At 39.7% G+C, this 18,833-nt stretch overlaps 1 protein-coding gene across 1 annotated transcript in view; it reads right to left on the bottom strand.

Moving 5' to 3' along the window:
* Positions 1 to 17,029: 17,029 nt before the first annotated feature.
* aimp1a (aminoacyl tRNA synthetase complex interacting multifunctional protein 1a) overlaps positions 17,030 to 18,833 on the bottom strand; it is a 14,558-nt gene continuing 12,754 nt past the window's right edge. Inside the window, exon 7 of the mRNA XM_017406357.3 lies at positions 17,030 to 17,329. Coding sequence (XP_017261846.1) covers positions 17,163 to 17,329 — 167 coding nt within the window. The 3' untranslated portion in view covers positions 17,030 to 17,162. The remainder of the gene's footprint in view (positions 17,330 to 18,833) is intronic.

Here is an 18,833-nt window from a genome sequence, read left to right as displayed (position 1 = left end):
ACTCCGGAATAAGTGGTAGATGATGGATGGATGGATGGATGGATGGATGGATGGATGGATGGATGGATGGATGGATGGATGGATGGATGGATGGATAGATGGATGGATGGATGGATGGACTGATGGATAGATGGATGGATAACTATAGTGCCAACGTGAGGTGTTCTTGTGTTACATCCACTTTCATTATCAGTAATGCAGTCATGACACTATTAGATGATGCATTCATCAGTTATGGATGTTACTGTGATTTAATATATAAATCTTTTTAGTCACAGAAAACAACCTTTTTTAGGTTGTAATAGGTAAGAATATTAACCCACTGAGAAAAACAACTCTTTATCTCCAAAAAGTGAATGTTTTTTTCTCAAGATAAAAAGATAAATAACACGAATATCTCCAGAGACAATTGTTTCTGTCTTGAGAAAACTGTCGCTATCTCGGGATAGTGAGGTAAATAACTCGTTATTGTGAGAAAACAAATGCCAATATCTTGAAATAGTAAAATAAATAACATGTTATCTTGAAAAAAAGAGTGTTATTATCTCCAGACAGATGAATAAATTATCTTGAGAAAATGAACAAGCAGTTTTAAAATGACTTTAAAATGGTTTAAAATAACTCTTATTTCTCATTGTAAGAACGAGCTTGATGTCAAAATGACATAATCAAAATATTTTTAAGCATGTCCTTGGTTTCCACAGTTTTAAACAACTTGATTGATATTTTTTAGGTAATATATGAAGGATAAGAATAGCTAAATTTAAATGTTCAGCTACATTTTTTGGCTTCAATCGTCATTTTACAGGGCAGAGTAGTACATTTTATTTACTGAACAGCTCCATTTATTTTGGACATTGACTGTGACTAACAGCAAACTTAAAAAAACTAGTCTATTTTAGCAAGGCCCTCTGTGAGTCAAGAGCAATCAGGATTTTATTTATGCCACAATGAAATGCGGCTGCTTTTGTTTTATTGCTCAAACATAACCACAGATGAGTGGTTGGTTTAGGTGGCAGCACCTCTGGGACTTTGTGTACAGAGGTCTAATTCTATGAGACGTGTACATCTGAAACTCTGGTTTTCATTTGTTGTTTGGTTTTTAGGGTGATTTGAATACTTTAGTTAGCATGTATACTGTAATAGTACATGTTTACAGGTTTTATTTGTATCTCCATTCTGTGTCGTTGTCAACAGATAAGGGCTCTTGCACTCGCCATGATCGCAGCAGAAGATCCATTTGTCAAACAGGTAAACCTGATCCCAGGCGTCATTGTGCGCTTTTCAACAGCCCCAAACGGTGACACTGCCCCTCCTACTCCCAGGGGACGCGCTTTGAACCCCATCTCTGTCATTCCTCATCTCTAAAAGGAGGCTTTGTCACAATGTTTCACTTTGGCAGTTTAACTTGATAGTTACCATTGAGTGCTTGTGGGTGGACCTTCCCATGGTGAATCCGCAGATCCTTTCTTTATTTGTTTGTCCCTCTGTCCATAATCTCCTGCATCTATGTCCGTCTGTCTTTCTACTATTGAAAACCTGCAGCAGTCCACCCTTGGCTCCCTCCCTCCCGCCCCACTCAGCGGTGAAGATAGTGGAATATTCCAAGGGATGTTTTAGCTCAACAGCTTCATGGCAAGCAGGAGCCAACTGACTCTGTAAGCAATCAAGAAAATGAGACAAACACATGCACGGCCCAAAAGTCATGCAAGCTTTTACTTACAAGCTATTTATTTACACTGAGAGATCCCTGGTCTTCGCTAAACATCTCCTTCACTCCATGTACACCTAATTGAGCACAGTGTTGACATTACGTTTTGGTCACTGCCGTAAAGCGGAAATGGAAGCTTCCCCTCAAGTGTTTTGGGTTGCACAAATTGAAAAAGGCACGATAAGAATGCTGAATACAACCAAATATCCTTCTGACTTGATTCCCCCTGAAAAGTTGAGGCTGTTATGCATTTACTGACGACTGCGCGATGGGTGGTTTGGATCACATAAAGGATCCTCTCCCCTCTCTGCCTGCCTGGTCCAAATTAGTCAGAAAAGTCTTTGAGATTCAAATCCACGTCTGTGCCTGATCGTGTTCTGCAGTTAATTAAGTCTATTAATAGAACCGTAGTCCTGCCAGCTAATTCTTCTTCTTCTGCTTATTACGAGCAGTCTGCCAGGTGTTTTCACACAAGCGAATCTGGACTCGGAGTCTGCGCAGCGTTGCTAATCAAGCTGAGAAATTTCCTCAATCAAGCTGGAGGTGTTTGCGAAAGAGGAAATGCCAGAGCACGAACTGGGAGATCCAAAGGAACCAGAACACACAATAGTGCAACAAATACTTCCTTTGCTAATTTTATGATGTCATCTGGCGAAAAGGAAGTGAGAAGGTGGGGAGCGCAATAACTTGTACCCCTGTTAAATAAAACCCACATGATGCAGCTACAAGTGAAGTATGAAGGGGTACACTGAACTTACTTCTTACTTCCACATGAAGCCTTTTCTGGTTTTGAGACCCAGGTTGTCAAATTGACGACAACAGCAGTGACAGTTAACCTGCAGCCTCATATAGACTTTCAGACGCAAAAAGGATGTCTATGTAACAATGTCTTTATGACTTTGCCACTAAATGATGGATTTACCACTGATCAATAATTACCTAAACAAATAAATAAGTAAATAACCTTACAGACTGATTGTAAAACACACCAAGATAGTTTTGGTGCAATTCTTGAACCATAAGGACTCTCCCACCATTTGCCTGTTCAGTAATTTTGCAGCTTGTTAAGGAGTCTTTGCAGATTCATATGTGATATCATCATCTGCATACATTTGGTTCTGGGCATTTTTACAACTTTCAGGTAAGTCATTGATATTCAAGCAGAAAAGCAGTGGTCCTAAAATGGGACCTTGTGGAACGCCCATTTTGCAATTTTAAAAAGTTGATTCCATCCCATTAATGCTAGCACAGTGCTATTCTTTCAACAGAGAAAACAAGATAAAACACACTTTCAAATAAAGAATAACATGAAAGTGATTTATAAAGGAAAATTATCAAGCGTTTAAAATCTATACCCGCAATACTGTTAAAAACATAGCCACATAAATGTCAAAAAACATCCCAGCTCATATTGTGTTTTCAGCTAAAAACATGTTATTGTTAAACAAGTCAGTGAACCTAACGTAAAGGGGTAGTCTGGTCAATTTTGAAGTGAGTTCTGTCAATTAGTTATCAATGGTTTGACCGAATATCTCTTCACAAGTGACCAGACTATCCCTTTAGTTTGTTGTCTGACATTGTTTTACAAATAATTCTCCTTTAATTCCACCTGCAATCTGTCCACCTCTCCCAGCATAAACACACGCACACATATAGACAAATCTACACACAACCACAGAGGCCATCCCTCGAGGGCGATCCTTTACCAGGCTTCCCTCTCTTTCTCTCTGAGCAGCGTTCAGCAGGGACCAAATCATGAATGAACGACCTGGAAATCTCACTGTTTCAATTGACGGATGTGCGGAAGTGGAGCTGAGAGCCGGGCCCATTATGTTTCCAAAGGTTCATTCACTAAAAGGAGAAAGGAAAAAAAAAAGTCGCACATGAAGGGAGAAGGGAGGATAGAGGTATGACTCCACCCAGCCAGAGCTTCCTCCCTCCCCCACACTTGGGACTCCACTGACGTGACATCATGTCTCTGTCACAGAGCAGACTGCATTGTTGTCAGTGACTGGCTCAAACTTTAAAAAAAAAAAAAAAGACCTTTTTCTTTCCCTCTCCTCTCTGTCCCTCCCTCCATCCCTCCTCTCTCATGGTCTTTCCCCCCCTCCTCTTTCCCTTGTTCTCCTTCTCTTTTTGTTTTGTTTCCATGAACAACAAAGGGACGCCAGAGTGGAGACTGGAGACATCCTTCCTCTCTCTGGCCTTTTAAAACAGACAGCGCCCTCCTCCCACCCATCTCTCTGAATAGACAACGCACAACACATATGCACCATCAAACCTGCACACACGGATGGGAGGGGATCCATGGCTGCGCCCACAGCTTTACAATGCCCTTTAATTTCCTTGTCTTGTGCACAGAAAAAGGAAGAAATTACTCACAAACACGCACATACATCTGTAACATACATACATCGTGAGTCATCCTTCATCAGCAGCTTGCTGGGAGGTTTTCTCACCCAAGCTTGGAGTTGATTAACTGCCACCACCCCATATTTACTGACTGATATTGGAAGCTCATATTAATAGAAAGACCCATAAGAAAATGCTTTAATTTCTATTTTTAATCATGCAGATTGCCTAACATTTGGTTTTTATTTGATTTCACCGACCAGAATCTTTAAAAAAAAGCAAGCATCAAAGATAAATCGGAGCAAAGATTAATGACAGCACTTCAGATACAACTGTACCACATGCATCATGTCATATTTACGATCCGATCCATTCTGTTCACTTCAGTTCTCACTCTGTGTGCTGTATTCTTTTTTTTTTTTTCTTTTTGTTCTCATTTCTGTCTGGAGTCGCAGCAAATATCCCCATGTATCATTTGTGTCATTAGAGGGTCACGGTGCTTCTTAAGAGAGCTGATTTATATTTATTTGAGCCATTTCTCCCNCCGAGGTGTCTGTTTTCTGTTTGAACTCAGCACAGTACAGTTGTCTGATATTCATGAGTGAACGCACATATTAAAGCTGCTTGAAGTGGAACTCATCGCTTCTGTGAGCTGCGTGATCAGTGGCTGGAGCAGGGATTTTAAGGCTGTTTTCTGATGCTTTCAGTTTGGCTGTTCTCACTCTAGTAATACCTGCTGCCTCCGTTTGCATTCTTTTGGAAGCACTGAGGGAAATTAAGTGCGCTGACTGCAAACTTTGTGCACATGCAGGCCGTTTACTCTGCTTTTAAAAGCTGCCGTGCAAGCTGTGATTTAACGGCTAAAGTCTGTTTAAAAGTTTTGGTCCCAGTCTGAGCAGAACCAGAAATAACACAGTTCTGTTTATCCACTCCAGCTAAGTCAGAGGTGTTCATCCTGCTGCAGGATGTATTGATTCAATGACTGGCAGAAACCCAGATTCTTCATCAAAAACAGTTGAAACAAATTTACAACTTTTTTGTCCCTCAAAACATTTTACTACATAAGACACTGGCATTAATAAATGTCAACACTGTGAAGTTTCCATAATGACTGGAGCAAGATTTGTGTCGGAACAAATGTGGAAAGGCTTAGTTTTCATTAGAAATATATGACACATGTGACATTTACTGTAAGAGATTTGTAGACTTCAGACTTTGCTGGTTCCCATTTTTAAAAGGGGGGACTGGAGATTGTGTTCCAACTATCAGGGGATCGCATCTTGAGTTCAAGCATCTGGTAGTCTTGTTCACAAGTGACAGTAGGATGGAATGAAAGATGGATTGATAGATTGGGGCCTCGTCCTCAGTAATAAGGGCATTACTTCAATTGGTAAAGAGAAAGTTGAGTCAAAAGGCAAAACTCTCAGTTTACTGGTCCATCTACATTCCAACCCTCACCTATGGTCGGGAAGTTTGGATCATGACTGAAAGAATGAGATCCCGGATACAAGCAGCTGAAATGAGCTTCCACTGTAGGGTGGCCAGGCTCAGCCTTAGAGATAGAGTGAGGAGCTCCGTCATCCGTGGGGAGCTTGAAGAAGAGCTGCTGCTCCTTTGCATCGAAAGGAGTCAGCTGAGGTGGTTCGGGCATCTGATTAGGATGCTTCCTGGATGCCTCCCTTTGGAGGTTTTTCAGGCATGTCCTACTGGGAAGAGACCTTGGTGCAGACCCAGAATCTGCCCCGAGGAACGTCTTAAGATCCCCCAGGAGGAGCTGGAGAGTGTCGCTGGGGACAAGGAGATCTCTTGGACCTGTTGCCTCAGTGAGCCAAACACAGAGAAGTTGTAGAAAATGGATGGATGGATGGATGGATGGATGGATGGATGGATGGATGGATGGATGGATGGATGGATGTAAGGAAGGACTTGGCAATGAGTCCTAAATCATTTGAATGATGAAAATCGTCTGTCTTGCATGGAGAAAAAAGTAAAAAGCACTGTTTTACTGTATATGCACTCATTTTAGCATTCTGTTCCTGAGCTGGTTTGCAATTTTTTTTTCATAGACAAAAAGGGCTCAAAAAAAAAACAGCTCTCAGGGAAAAAACAGACTATTTTTAAGAACAAAGAAGACCAACTCATTTCAGTTCAGTTCAGTTCAGTTCAGTTCATTTCATTTCATTTCATTTCAGTTCAGTTCAGTTCAGTTCAGTTCAGTTCAGTTCAGTTCAGTTCAGTTCAGTTCAGTTCAGTTAAAAAAACTCAGTTTAATTCAGTCAAGTTAAATAGTTGATTCAGTCCGGTTCACTTCATTTCAGTTTATTTCTGTTCATTTCAATTCAGTTCAGTTCATTTCAATCCAGTCCAGTATCACTTAATTCCATTCAGTTCTGTTCATTTCACAGTCTTTTAGGTCAAATCAGTTAAATTGAATCAAATTGATTTCAGTACACTGAATCCAATTCAGTTCAATACAAATCATTTTAATATAATTCAGTCCAGTTGTATCCATTTCAATTTTTCTTAATTCAGTTGAGATCAAGTGATTTCAGTCCACTTCATTTTGCTCCACTTGGCAGCTGATTCAAATTGAAAATGTTTAATCTAAGAATATCCATAATTGATCAGTTTGTTCAGTTCCCTTTTCTTTAAAACAATAAAGTTAATTTAAATCAATTTAGTCCTGTTCAGTGCAAATTCGGTTCAATTTAAATCAGTTCAGTTTGTTTATTTAGTGCCCATTCAAACAAAAGGTCTCCTCATGACACAGGTAACACTGTGTTAACACTGTGGTAGTTTTTTTCCCTGGCCTTGATAAATGATCCATTTTAAACAGGTCCAATTCATATCAATTTACACGCAATCCAGTTCAAGTCCAACACAGTCAGATTCAAATCCAAATAGCTCGAGGCCATTGTCAGCTCAAATCACAACCAGCATGCAAACATAAACACAACCAGTATGTAAATCTGGGTTGGAATAAACAACATAAAAAACAGGATTCCAAAGAGAAATCATACAAATCATAAAACGACAATTATCACATGGAAACATATGGAAACCTACTAAAAATCAGACATATCATAACTTGAAATAGAAAGCCTCTGCAATCCCACATCAGATAAAGACAAGCTTCATTAAAAACGTGAAAAAAATAAATTAATAACTTTTTGTCCACATTAAAAAAACCAAACATGAGCACTGTTTTCTGGTTTGATTCCCTTTTATAATCGTGCAGTGAGTTTATTGTTTAATTAGTTAAAGAGTTGTGAGCACTGATCACCTCTGTAAAAAACTAATTTACTCTTGATTCAGACAAACTTAGATTTATGTATTTTATATTATGTTCTCGAATAACGGTTTCTTCATAAAGACCTGATAGGGATTATCATTGTGTTAAATAATTAATTTTTCTAAATCCTCTTTGTAGTTAAAGTTTGATTTCCATAATTTGCTCTTATAACTTTGAATACCTCTTACAGAAAAGTCTGGTTTATATGGCAGATATTTGGACATTTAAAGAAATATAGAACTGCCTACATGTAAACTAAATCATCTCAGTGATTCTGAGATCATTTCAGTGGCATTCTTCCCATCCACTAAGTCCTCACCTGACATGACTAATGCTAAGTGATGACAGCAGTTGTAAGTGACCCTCTAACTTTTCATAGTTTCTTTTTCATGCCACAACCCCCACTGACCATTACCTGCTACACTTGGCCAAAGACCCTTTTGGTCCTGCTGTCTCCTCAGGCCATAAGTGACTCCTGAGACCCACCATCCTCACCCAACTCAAATTATTAGATCAGGTCTCCTGGTCTTTGTTTTCAGCCTGTTTTGTGTTTGTTTGAGAAATTATATGCATCCGGTCTGCAAAGACTGNTTTGGGAGTTACTGGCGATAGAAAATGGAGCAGCTACAATGCTGTCACAATGCTTTTCGCTTCTCCTTTCTCTTACCAATAGCTCGTAGTGCAACTTGACTCCCCGTCTTTTTTAGCTGCGTGTTTATTCAAGCGTCTCCACGGGACGGGCTGATGTGGCTCTTTGGTGGACAGCCTTTCAGTGTTGCACCATGAGAAAAGAGCCCGATTCCCATGCAATCCATCTTCTCACACAAGCAACAGTTGGTCCACACACCTCGTGCTTTCACTCAGACACAGAAATAGTATATACTGAGGCATCCACAAAGGCTTTTCAAAATAAAAGCTTTCCTATGCAGAAAATGTTTCTACCAGAACTGCACAATATTAGGAAAACCTGCCGTTGCAGTATTATAGTTAAATATTATGATGATATCAGTTGCAATAAACCCACATTTTCCAAGTTTCTGTTTTTTCCCCCCTCCTGTCATTATGACCCTCACAACACTCTCCAAATGCTTTAGCATTTCAGCCATTATCATATAAATCATCTGATGGGATTAGAGCAGTGGAGGTCCATCTGAGTGCCAGATATGTTACTGGCATGCAGTTGCTGTTTGTGATTTATTGCAGCTTTTAATGATGTTTATATTGCGATGACAATAAATTTGGATTTATTGTGCAACCCTAGCTAATATCCAAGAAAACTCTAAAGTTCTTTTTGCTGTTTTTACAAGATTAAGCAGTTTGAACAGCTTAGTTTTGAAATTCTGTAATCCTAACCCTTCTTCACAGATGTGATTCAGCTGAACATAATTTTCCTCAAAGGGGGCTCAGTTGTTTTTCTTCAAGTATTGTTAAAAAGTTTCTACAAAAAACAAATAAAAGAAGCCTCTAAATTGATGTTAGAATCATATCCACCTGTCAGTGAGAGCTCCTCTTTATCTGGAGTAACAATTTGCATTTCTTTCTCATGATGCGAATGAATGAGTCTTCTTGGAGATTCATGTGTCTTTGACTTTTTGTTGTTGTTTGTTTACTCCTGCAACATAATCTGAGGCCTCCTGTGTGATAAGATCAGTGCAAAGGTGGGCTTTATACTCTTACGTGACACTGCGTTATCTCTCTATCAACTGCTGGATGATAAGGCAGACATGACTGGCAGGCTTTAAACTCAGGGTTGCTGTGCAGGATTTAAAGCCTGAAAAATAACATGATTTTATTAAGAACTGTGAGGTTGACTGAAGTGCAGAGGTGTGGGTTATTTAGCGGGGAAAAAAAGGGTGACAACTTTGCAACCATGTTATTGTTTCAAATAAATGTTGTTTGGGCACACTTGTGATCAGAGCTAAATGAATATCAGTCAGGATTTGGGTGTTTGAATTTATTTTTAATGATTAAAATGCCGATGTTCATGCACATTTAAAGGTTAATTTTGCAGTTCAGCAGGTTTGGCTGTGGATATTTGTTCATTAACCTCTGATGGAAAGTTAAAAGTTGTTTAAAATTATTTAAAATTTTGACCTTCTACTCAATAGTTTGCCAGATATTTCACACACAACATAAATGCCAACTGTATCTTTGAACCAAAAATTGCAAAGGATGATCATGATTATTGGATATCTTTGCAGACTTAAAAAAAAGCTCACAGTGTCAGGGTTTAGACATTCCTAGGGTTTTCATCTTCCTATTTTCCTTTTCTCTTAGTTCCTTTTTTCACACCTGCTGTTTATCTCCTCATCATGAGTACTGCGAGTTCAGATCAGCGTGAATCCACACTCATTGCTGGATTGTTTAGAGGTTTAAACTACCTCTTTCCAAATGTTGTAAAGCAGCATTTAGTGGAAACTGCAGAAAATATGCTAAAAAAACTAAAATTATAGATATAATTGAGGTTACCTTGCTTGCACGCTTTTGTACTTCAAAGTTGTTTTATTAAATCATGTAACATTGTCAAGCTTATCCAGTAGATAATAATGCAGGTAGAGTATTGGATATTTTTTATGCCTAATTGGGTGTCTTCTACACCCAATTAAGCAGGTTTGAGTCAGTATTACAACAGTAACCTTTCTGTATTATGATGAAGTAGCTTCACTTTCCTAGGTTATTAAAGAAATTTCCAAAAATTGTAGCTGCAATCTGTCCACACAGCAATTGCGCCAGTGCATTCTAGTTTTCCAGAATAAGTGAAGCCGTATCCCTGAGGTCGTTGCTTAAAGAAAAACAGTTGGTTTTATGTGTCAGCACAAGTATTTCTAGCAAATTTACCCCTAATTTTCAGACATCTTTCAGCCCGTTCATTATACAGCTATGGCTCATTTAAATTTACCTAAGGAACAACATCAGCTTGGCAGCCAGTAAAGACATTATTCAGTAAAAACGAGAACTGTGTCAAGCAGTGTCATAAACGACAAGTTTTTTCCATTCAGGGTTACATCAGAGCCTACCACCCATCTTGGGTGCTGACTCAGATTTGTAAGCAGGATCTACATACAGAAGAGTTAATGACTCAGGTGATGGTTATTAGGAATCATGAGGTCAGCCTCCAGCCTGAAACACTGAAGTCATTCCACTCAGTGTTTCCATTGTCTGGTGTTGTGTTTCGACAGCGATGCACACTGGAGCGCCCCCTCTAACAGATGCTGTCCTAGACGGTCTTAAAAAGCAGCGTAAGTTAAACGTAACGTTTTTATAGGCAGGTGTACAGAATTAAAGGTACACATTACAAAGAATGAAATTAAACATAAAATGGCTCTCCTGTTACTAAAGTATCTCAGAAACCACTGGAGAAATTTTATTGAAACTCTCAAAGACATCATTGGATGTACTTTTACAACTGCTTCACTTTTGAGCCAACCTGATTTAAGATGGCTGCCAAAGCCAACTGACCTTAGAAAATACAAAAACAGCTTTAATTAAGTAAATTTTAAATATATTGTTCTTAAATTTGGTGTCATTCAGAAAACATACTTCAAGTGCTACTCATTATGCAAGATATTTGCCAAAAACTTTAGCATTAACTGTTGGTGTCAATCATGTCTGTCTGTTAGCAAAATATCTTATGAACTACTACAACAGATTTTAATTAACCCTCAGAAAGTAATCACTGAATGTACATTTGCAAATGATTAACATTTGGAGTCAATCCAGTTCAAGATGATCACAACTAATCCACATTAGCCAACACAAAACTAGCAATAACTCAGTCAGTTTTACAGATACTGAGCTAAAATCTGATGTGGTAGTAGCTGAGAGTCCTTCACAACACATATGCTGAGCATGATATCTCATTATATGGCATGAGATTGTGCATAATGTTATTTTGAAGGCTTGACAGTGATGTCTACAACTCTGTAATTACTCAACATAGGATGATCTTAGTCTAAAATTCTGTTTGTTTACATTTAGTTCCCTGCTTTCTTGTCTGCATCTTGGTTTTTCTCTTCAAACTATCAATCCATAACATGACATTTTTACCATGTAATGAGAAATTGACCTTTAAAGGTAAAGGTTTGCATGAACGGCCATGAACATTTTGAGATTTTAGTTGTTTAAAGAAAAGAACAATCTATCTTGGTCTTGGGCCCATTCAGACTAACTCATCTAGCCATAATTAAAGCGTTTCTACAGCAGGTAAGATATTAAATGTTCCCAACCTTTCAACAGAATCCCACTTCACAAGCTCTAAACTATTGCTTTAAAACTTTTCTCGGAGTCTTGATGAGCTCATTTGTCTCTCATCAGGCAGCCAGCCTGCAGAGACACTTCCACATGCCAACAAAGATAAGACTATTGACACAGAGAGAGTGTCAGTGAAGACTTCAACAGATCGTCAACCCTGCTTCCAGACAGCTCAGCCTTGCCATCGTTTTTCTTGACACTTGATGAGTAAGTCTGACTCTGCCCTGAGACCGATTGGAGGAGTGGGAGGGCAGAAGTTCCCAGGAGGGAAACGTTTGAGGTGAGGATGATAATTATGATCAAACAAGGACACCACTGTCACAAACGAAACCCAAGATTACGAGGAGGGGAGGCGTGAGTGAATGACTTTTGGACAAATTGAGGCTTGAAGTTGAGACCTTTACTTGTTTTGGTTTTTGGCTTTTTGACTTGTGTGCCACGAGTCAGGGGGATGGCTTCACTGGTTACATGGCAGATGACAGCAAAGAGGTGCATGGTATAGGGTAACTTTATACCTACTGAGTATGAGAAAACAGTTATTACATGCAGAGTGAAAGCTGGACAAGAAGCTCTTGTTTGGATAGTGTTGCCTTATAACGTGATATTCAGAGAATATCAGTTTTCCTGTTTGAGGTTTGTCAGGGATGGAGCTCAAGGACGACTCACATGACAGCTGAGGACAAGCAAAAACAGCCAATTACCAAATGTGAACAAGTGATATTGTGGTATTAGTGGATAACGTGGTGGGCTCAGCGGAGCATCTGTTTTCAGTATAAACACAAAAACAAGCATTGCTGCTGCCCACAGTCCTTGCTGCAGATGCCACATTAGATACAATGTTCCTGTTGTTTGCTCTTGATGATTCGATTTATTCGCCCATAGCTTTTGGGGAAAACCCCTCATTAATGGACAGGAGGGGGGGAAGTGCTGATGCAGGATTTTGACATCCTGGTGCTGAATCACTGAATAACCACATGTAAGCAGCAACTGACTGTAAACGAGGCAGAGCTCCAATTAATTTGAAATAGTCCAGTGTGCTCCACAAACATGCCCAAACATATTGATGTCTGACTCGAAGAAGATGACACTGGATTCATATTGTCATGCAAATGTTATTTAAAAAAAAAAGATTATCCAGTGCAATAAATCAAAGGGCTGGCATGCCTCAAAGGAATGGTTATTGCCCACTGCCTCTCACAAGTGGATGACCAGCAGGTGAGCAGATTAGTAAATGAGGTGCAGCTGCTATGAGCCGAGGCGAGGAGAACTGAGTGAGAAGGAGAGAGACAAGGAGGAAAGCCAGGGGAACATCAACATAAGAAAACATTCAAATAAAACAAGGGGGGAAAAAGCTGCATGACTGCAACAAAATTACAGAAATTAACTCCAACAACAAAATAAACACAAAAACCCAGGAACAGACGAATACACAGCAGGAAGGCCACGGAGCGGTGCGTCATCGGAAGAGCATCGGTTAACGCCGCTAAGACATACAGGCGTCAAGCTGAGGGGAGCTGTAACACACTTCCCATCCATATCCATCATCCATCACCCATCCATCCATCCATCCATCCATCCATCCATCCATCCATCCATCCATCCATCCATCCATCCATCCATCAGCATCCATCCATCATCCATCCATCCATCCATCCATCCATCCATCCATCCATCCATCCATTTTCTGTACCATGTTTGTGCAGAGCTGTGGGAAGCTACCTGTCTACAGTGGCGATGATGATTCTGGGTTTGGTGACCAATGAAAAGAATTTGTAGAATTCGTTTAAACTGGTTAGATTCTTGACACAAACCTGACTTTAATCCACAAATTTTCAATTGGCTTAAGGTTGAATCTTTGTAATCTTTGACCAACAGAAGCCCAATATTAGCCTGCTTTATCTAATCAAAAAACAGTTTAAATGTGTGTTGGGGATCATTGTCTTGTTGGAACACCCAACTGTGTCCACACTTCAACCATCTAGCTGTTGATCTGAGGTGAAGTTGAAGAATTTGGAGGTAGCCCTCCTTCTTCATTCTTCCGTACACTTTGTGCATGAGTACCACAGCATGATGCTACCACCACCATGGTAGCATCAGTTGGTACAGTGTTTTTAAATATGAAATCCTCACCTTGACTGCTCCAAACATACTTTTGACATAGTGGCTGAATAACATAATCTTCATCTTTTCAGGTCAAAAAACTATTTCTTCAACTTGAAGTTGTGGCTTTTGAAGTGTTTTTTTTTTTTTTTTTTTGCTGGTTCAACTACAGTTTCAGAGCATTCAGCCCCTGAAGGTCTCTGTGTTTACAGTAGTTATGACAAGAAACTCTACAGTNGCCTAATTTAGCCATAAGCAACTCTAAACAGGTGGGTTTTAAGTTGAGATTTAAAGGCACCCAGTGTTTCAGCTGTTCCAAGGTGTTCCCAGGCCAGCAGAGAGACATAGGCTCTCCACAATGTCCTGGGTCTTCCCCGGGATCTCTCTAGATGTGGAGGAGCAGCAGCTCTACTCCAACCAAACTTCTCATCATATCTCTAAGGGAAAGCCCAGCTACCCTGCAGAGAAAACCCATTTTAATCTCCTGTATCCAAGAGCTCATTCTTTCTCTGTAATACTGCTTTTTTGTCTTTACAGTGATGAGATTTAGGATCATCTATCCCAACCTATCCCATCTATCCCTTCCTTATCCATTTTAAACTTTTGATATGATGGACGGGAATCAGCAGGGGGAGAGTTTGCATAAAACTGTATTTTTTTAATGTAACAGAACAGGTTGAGAATTATTGCTGGAGGCTGCAGCATAAAGCACTGGTTGGCTGGCGGTGTCATGTCAAGACTGAAATTAATGGTGGCGTAATTTTTGATGCTCGTCATTCGCCAGCTGTGTGTTTCGTCTTTAAGGGTGTTTCCACAAGCTGGTATAAAATCTTTGAGACTGGAGTTTGTTTTAAAACAGCAGCAATAAACTTTGATCTTAGTTTTGCTCGTAGCTGTTAGCTTGTCCGTTATTTCTCCAAACTGAAGTCGTTCAAAAAGTTATCTACAACAGGTCAGATATTAATTGTTCATGATCTTTCCACAAAAGCTCTAACCTGTTGTTTTAATGTCTTTATCCATGCTGTCTTAAAAGAAAATGGCATTAAGCGAGCTGATCTTAGATCAGTGCTGACAAATCTCACCCTTTGACTTCTTGTTTCTGAGTCATCTCCTAAGACAAGTGAGAGAAAAAGAGCTAAGGTTGCAACTCAAAACACATGTCTCAGCAGCTTTTTCTGTTTCTTTTTTTGGCAACAGGTCCAATAATTAGTGAGGCTAACCACATCCTCATTTACTCCATTCTGATAGAGTGTTTGAAACTGAGATTTGTGTTTTCAGTACAGCCTTTCATCACTTAGCTCATCGATAAGTAATGGGTGGCAAGACGGACCAACCCAGCGTGGATCGGTATCACAAATAGATCAGATAAGCATAAACAAAGCATTTTGTTCAGAGAGATAATTATACAGTCATATAATACTTCCTCCTTCCCTGCATCCTCTTATTGCTGTGACAGTGACGGATCCTGCACGAGTAGGACTTTCCTCCTGACACTTCACACTGACTTAAATGTCATCCAAGGAAAATAAAAGGCAAATTTAAGTCCTCCACGAAGTGCGTGAAGCCTGTTCTTTGTGTTGTGGGGACGTGTAATCTAATGGTGGGGTTGTGCCCTCCTGTGGTCAGCACAGCAACTGCCAAGGTGTCTCGAAAGGAACACTGCAGCTTCCTTTTTAGTGGTTTTAGCTGTTTGCTGTCGGAAACCGCCACAGCACAAACAGCGAGAGGATGAGAAAACGGTAATGGACCCAAAGACAACAAGACGCTCACAGGCAAACAAAGCCATAGGACTAAATATTAATATGATTTGTGAAATTTGAAACTAAATATATATTTTAAATTTACAGGTAATTTATCCTCATATAAGTGGCAGAGACAGAGTGCAGGATTTAAACACTCCCGTCTGTGTTATTTTATTTGTTTTTAAGTTTCTGAATTTCCAGTAGTTACTCTTTTGGCCTGTTTGGGATACAGAAATGCATTTTTTATCATGTGTGTAACCAGCACTTGAAAGGGTCTAGCGAGGCTCATCATCTGGATAATAGATTTGGTTCAGTTGAAAGAGAAACCTGGACAATTTTGCTCATTTTAAACAACAGCGAAGAGTAAAACCACACAGGGAAGAGCACCAAGAGCTGCTTTATCGAACGCAGCCAAAATACGTCGGTGGAGGTTCGTCTTTCCGTCAGTATGGGTCACTAAGATTTTCCTAAGATTTTTTTTTTGTGAAAGCTGGGGACCGTTTCACAAAAATAGAATTGACTAAACCAGGATAAGCGAAGAAAGCTCAACTTCATGAGAATAAAGCCAGGCTGAAAGGGAGCTGCTAACTCACGCCGAGATTAAATCCTTTTTAGTGCCCACTCACTGCTTCTGTCAAGAGACCATGAGGTTGATGATCGATTCATCGATGCTGATGAGGACAATGGTGCTTTTATTTTACGCAATCAACAGATAATACCTGATGTTTTTGAGAATTTAAAGCCTGTGAGTTATGTTAAGTTCTTAATAAAAGGGAAATTAAACACGTCTTTTAATAAAACAGTCAAAAGACTGCTGCAATCTGAGGGGGTGTGTCAGGGGGGTTCCAGTTTGTGTGTTAATCTTCACACTGACACCGTGAGTGAAGTGGGTGTCTGGATTGAAGGGAATCCTTATCCTTTTCACAAAATCACTTCTATGATTGCAGACCCTACATGGTGATGCATTATTCGTTGCAGGTTTCAGTCTCCTCCACACTTCTCAGAGCATTTGAGTTTCTTCATCGTGTCAAGTCCTGGATGTCTCAGGTTTGTATGACGGTGAAGCTTCTTAATATGTCTTTTGACACTAAATAATTTCACAAGGATTTCTTACTGAAACATATTAAAGAAAGTAAACTATTCTGTGTTGTAAACCTCTCACCTCTCACTAAAGCTCTATTTACAGAGTAGGACGCATTATCTTTCAAAAAGTGTAAAAAGGAAAAAAAAAAAAAAAAAAAGTGTTCCTCTAAAACCTTGCAATAATTACTGTGTGCAGAGAAAGTGGAAGACCGAGAGCCACCTAAATAATCTGAGAGCCCAGAACCTTGTGTGGTTTTGTCAGGCTGTCTGAGTCCACTTCTTCAGCACATCCTTTAAAGCTGCAACCTCAAAATCACAACACAATCAAGCTAATGTGTCTCGAGAGAAGAGACAGACTCGGGGACTAAAGGCACAACGGCGGCTGTCTTGATTACACTTTATGGACCACGGCTGGATTTGGTTTCGAGGTGACAGTTGCAGGACAGATTCTTGGGACACGCTTACGGAGAAACCCCCCCCCCAAAAAAACCAAAGTAGAGCTAATCAAAGTCCTTTATTGAACATCTTAAAAGCATTTAGTATCATTCATCATTATCCCGTTGCTCAACACCATCTGTGGTCATCACTGGACTGTTGAGTAAACACAGCTATTTCAAGCAGCTCTGGTATTTCATTTGATTCCGCTGTTGCTCATGGTCTGGGCTTTGCACACTCCCTTCCCGGCGACTTCAAAGGCAGCGCCCTTGTAGGTTGCGACGCACTGGCCATCCGTGCGCAGGTCGGGCTGAACCTGCTCCCACACCTTCTTTTTGGGGTTCAACTCCTTGTCTGGTTCACCTGCAGTCAGGAAGCCGACATCAGAAAATTTCCATCTTTGTGGATCCTGTAGTCATGTTCGTCGAACTCTTGAGACATTTCCTTGTGTAGCGCACTAAAACACAGCTTTAGCAAAGTCATGATTTTTCCCAGACACGTTATAAAGACAATATGTGTGAGAGAACACGAAGCCAATACAAGCTGCGAGCCAATGACCCACAATTAGATTCATGATTTATTGGATCAAATATAATTTTTATGTCCTCCATGTGACTCGTGAAAGATTTGACTTTCTGTCATGTTCTATTAGAACATAAAATCTGAAAAACGTCTGTTTGTTCTTAGCCGTAACTCGAAACATCAAAACAGAACTTCTCTGAATCACAATATGCATCCTGGGAAAACAATTAGGTGTGGTTCTCGTTTCATGATGATTATGTTTTTTGATGTTGCGTAGCATTTGTGAAAACTCATAGCTTGTACTGGCTGGCCTTTTGGCTGGTGCTGACTTTTTAAAAAAATTTTGTAAACAGCCTGCAACAATCAGTTTAGATTAGAAATACCAAAAGGTTTTTGATTGGCAACTTGTGTACATTTTTAAGTTCCGGCAGTAAGTGCCTTTTCGTATTTTAGCTGATGTGCTTACAGCTATGTACCGTAATTTCTGGACTATAAGCCACTACTTTTTGCACAAGCTTTGAACCCTGCGGCTTATAGTCCGGTGCGGCTTTTCTATGGATTTTTCATGATTTTTGTGATATACTAAGAGGATTTGTTTTGGTTTGTTCCGTTGTTGTACGGCACTACTTTGTCTGGCGAAAGGGCATGTGATCAGACACACAGTCACAGGGGAAAATAGTATTATGTTGGTCACACGTCCGTTCGCCAGGCAAAGTAGTGCTGTACGAAAGCCTGCGCAGGAAGAAGACAAAGATGACAATGAATGACTGACTTTTCTTCTTGTTAAAGCAGTGTTATTGCACTTTAGCTCAAAAGGTAGGCCGATTCTATTTTTCCGGGGTTTCTGTAGGTTATTGTTATACAGTACACTCGTTAAACTCGTTTAAACAGAACAGTACGTGTTTTGTACTTTTAATTACTGGTACTTCTACATATACGTAAAAAGTTATGCAAATATGTACCGGTAACTTGTTTTTCAAAATGTTAATAAAAGGGATGTGTTCCCAAACAGACATCTCTTTCCTGACAATCCCCTTTGTGCATATTCTCTTACATATGGTAATTAAACATTAAAACACCTGCGACTTTTAGTCCGGTGCGGTTAATGTATGAAGAAAACAGGATTTCCCCCTAATTTTAGCTTGTGCGGCTAATATTCAGGTGCGCCTTGTAGTCCGGAAAATACGGTACTCACACCAGCAGTGGACTGGCTGTAAAATCATTTGTACTATACAGGTGCTGGTCATAAAATTAGAATATCATGAAAAAGTAGATTGATTTCAGTAATTCCATTTAAAAAGTGAAACTTGTATATTATATTCATACATTACATACAAACTCATAT

Source organism: Kryptolebias marmoratus, linkage group LG3 (genome assembly GCF_001649575.2).
Source record: "Kryptolebias marmoratus isolate JLee-2015 linkage group LG3, ASM164957v2, whole genome shotgun sequence".
NCBI classification, from domain to species: domain Eukaryota; kingdom Metazoa; phylum Chordata; class Actinopteri; order Cyprinodontiformes; family Rivulidae; genus Kryptolebias; species Kryptolebias marmoratus.
Note: the sequence above shows the minus strand (reverse complement) of the source record. Positions and strands in the feature narration are given on the sequence as shown.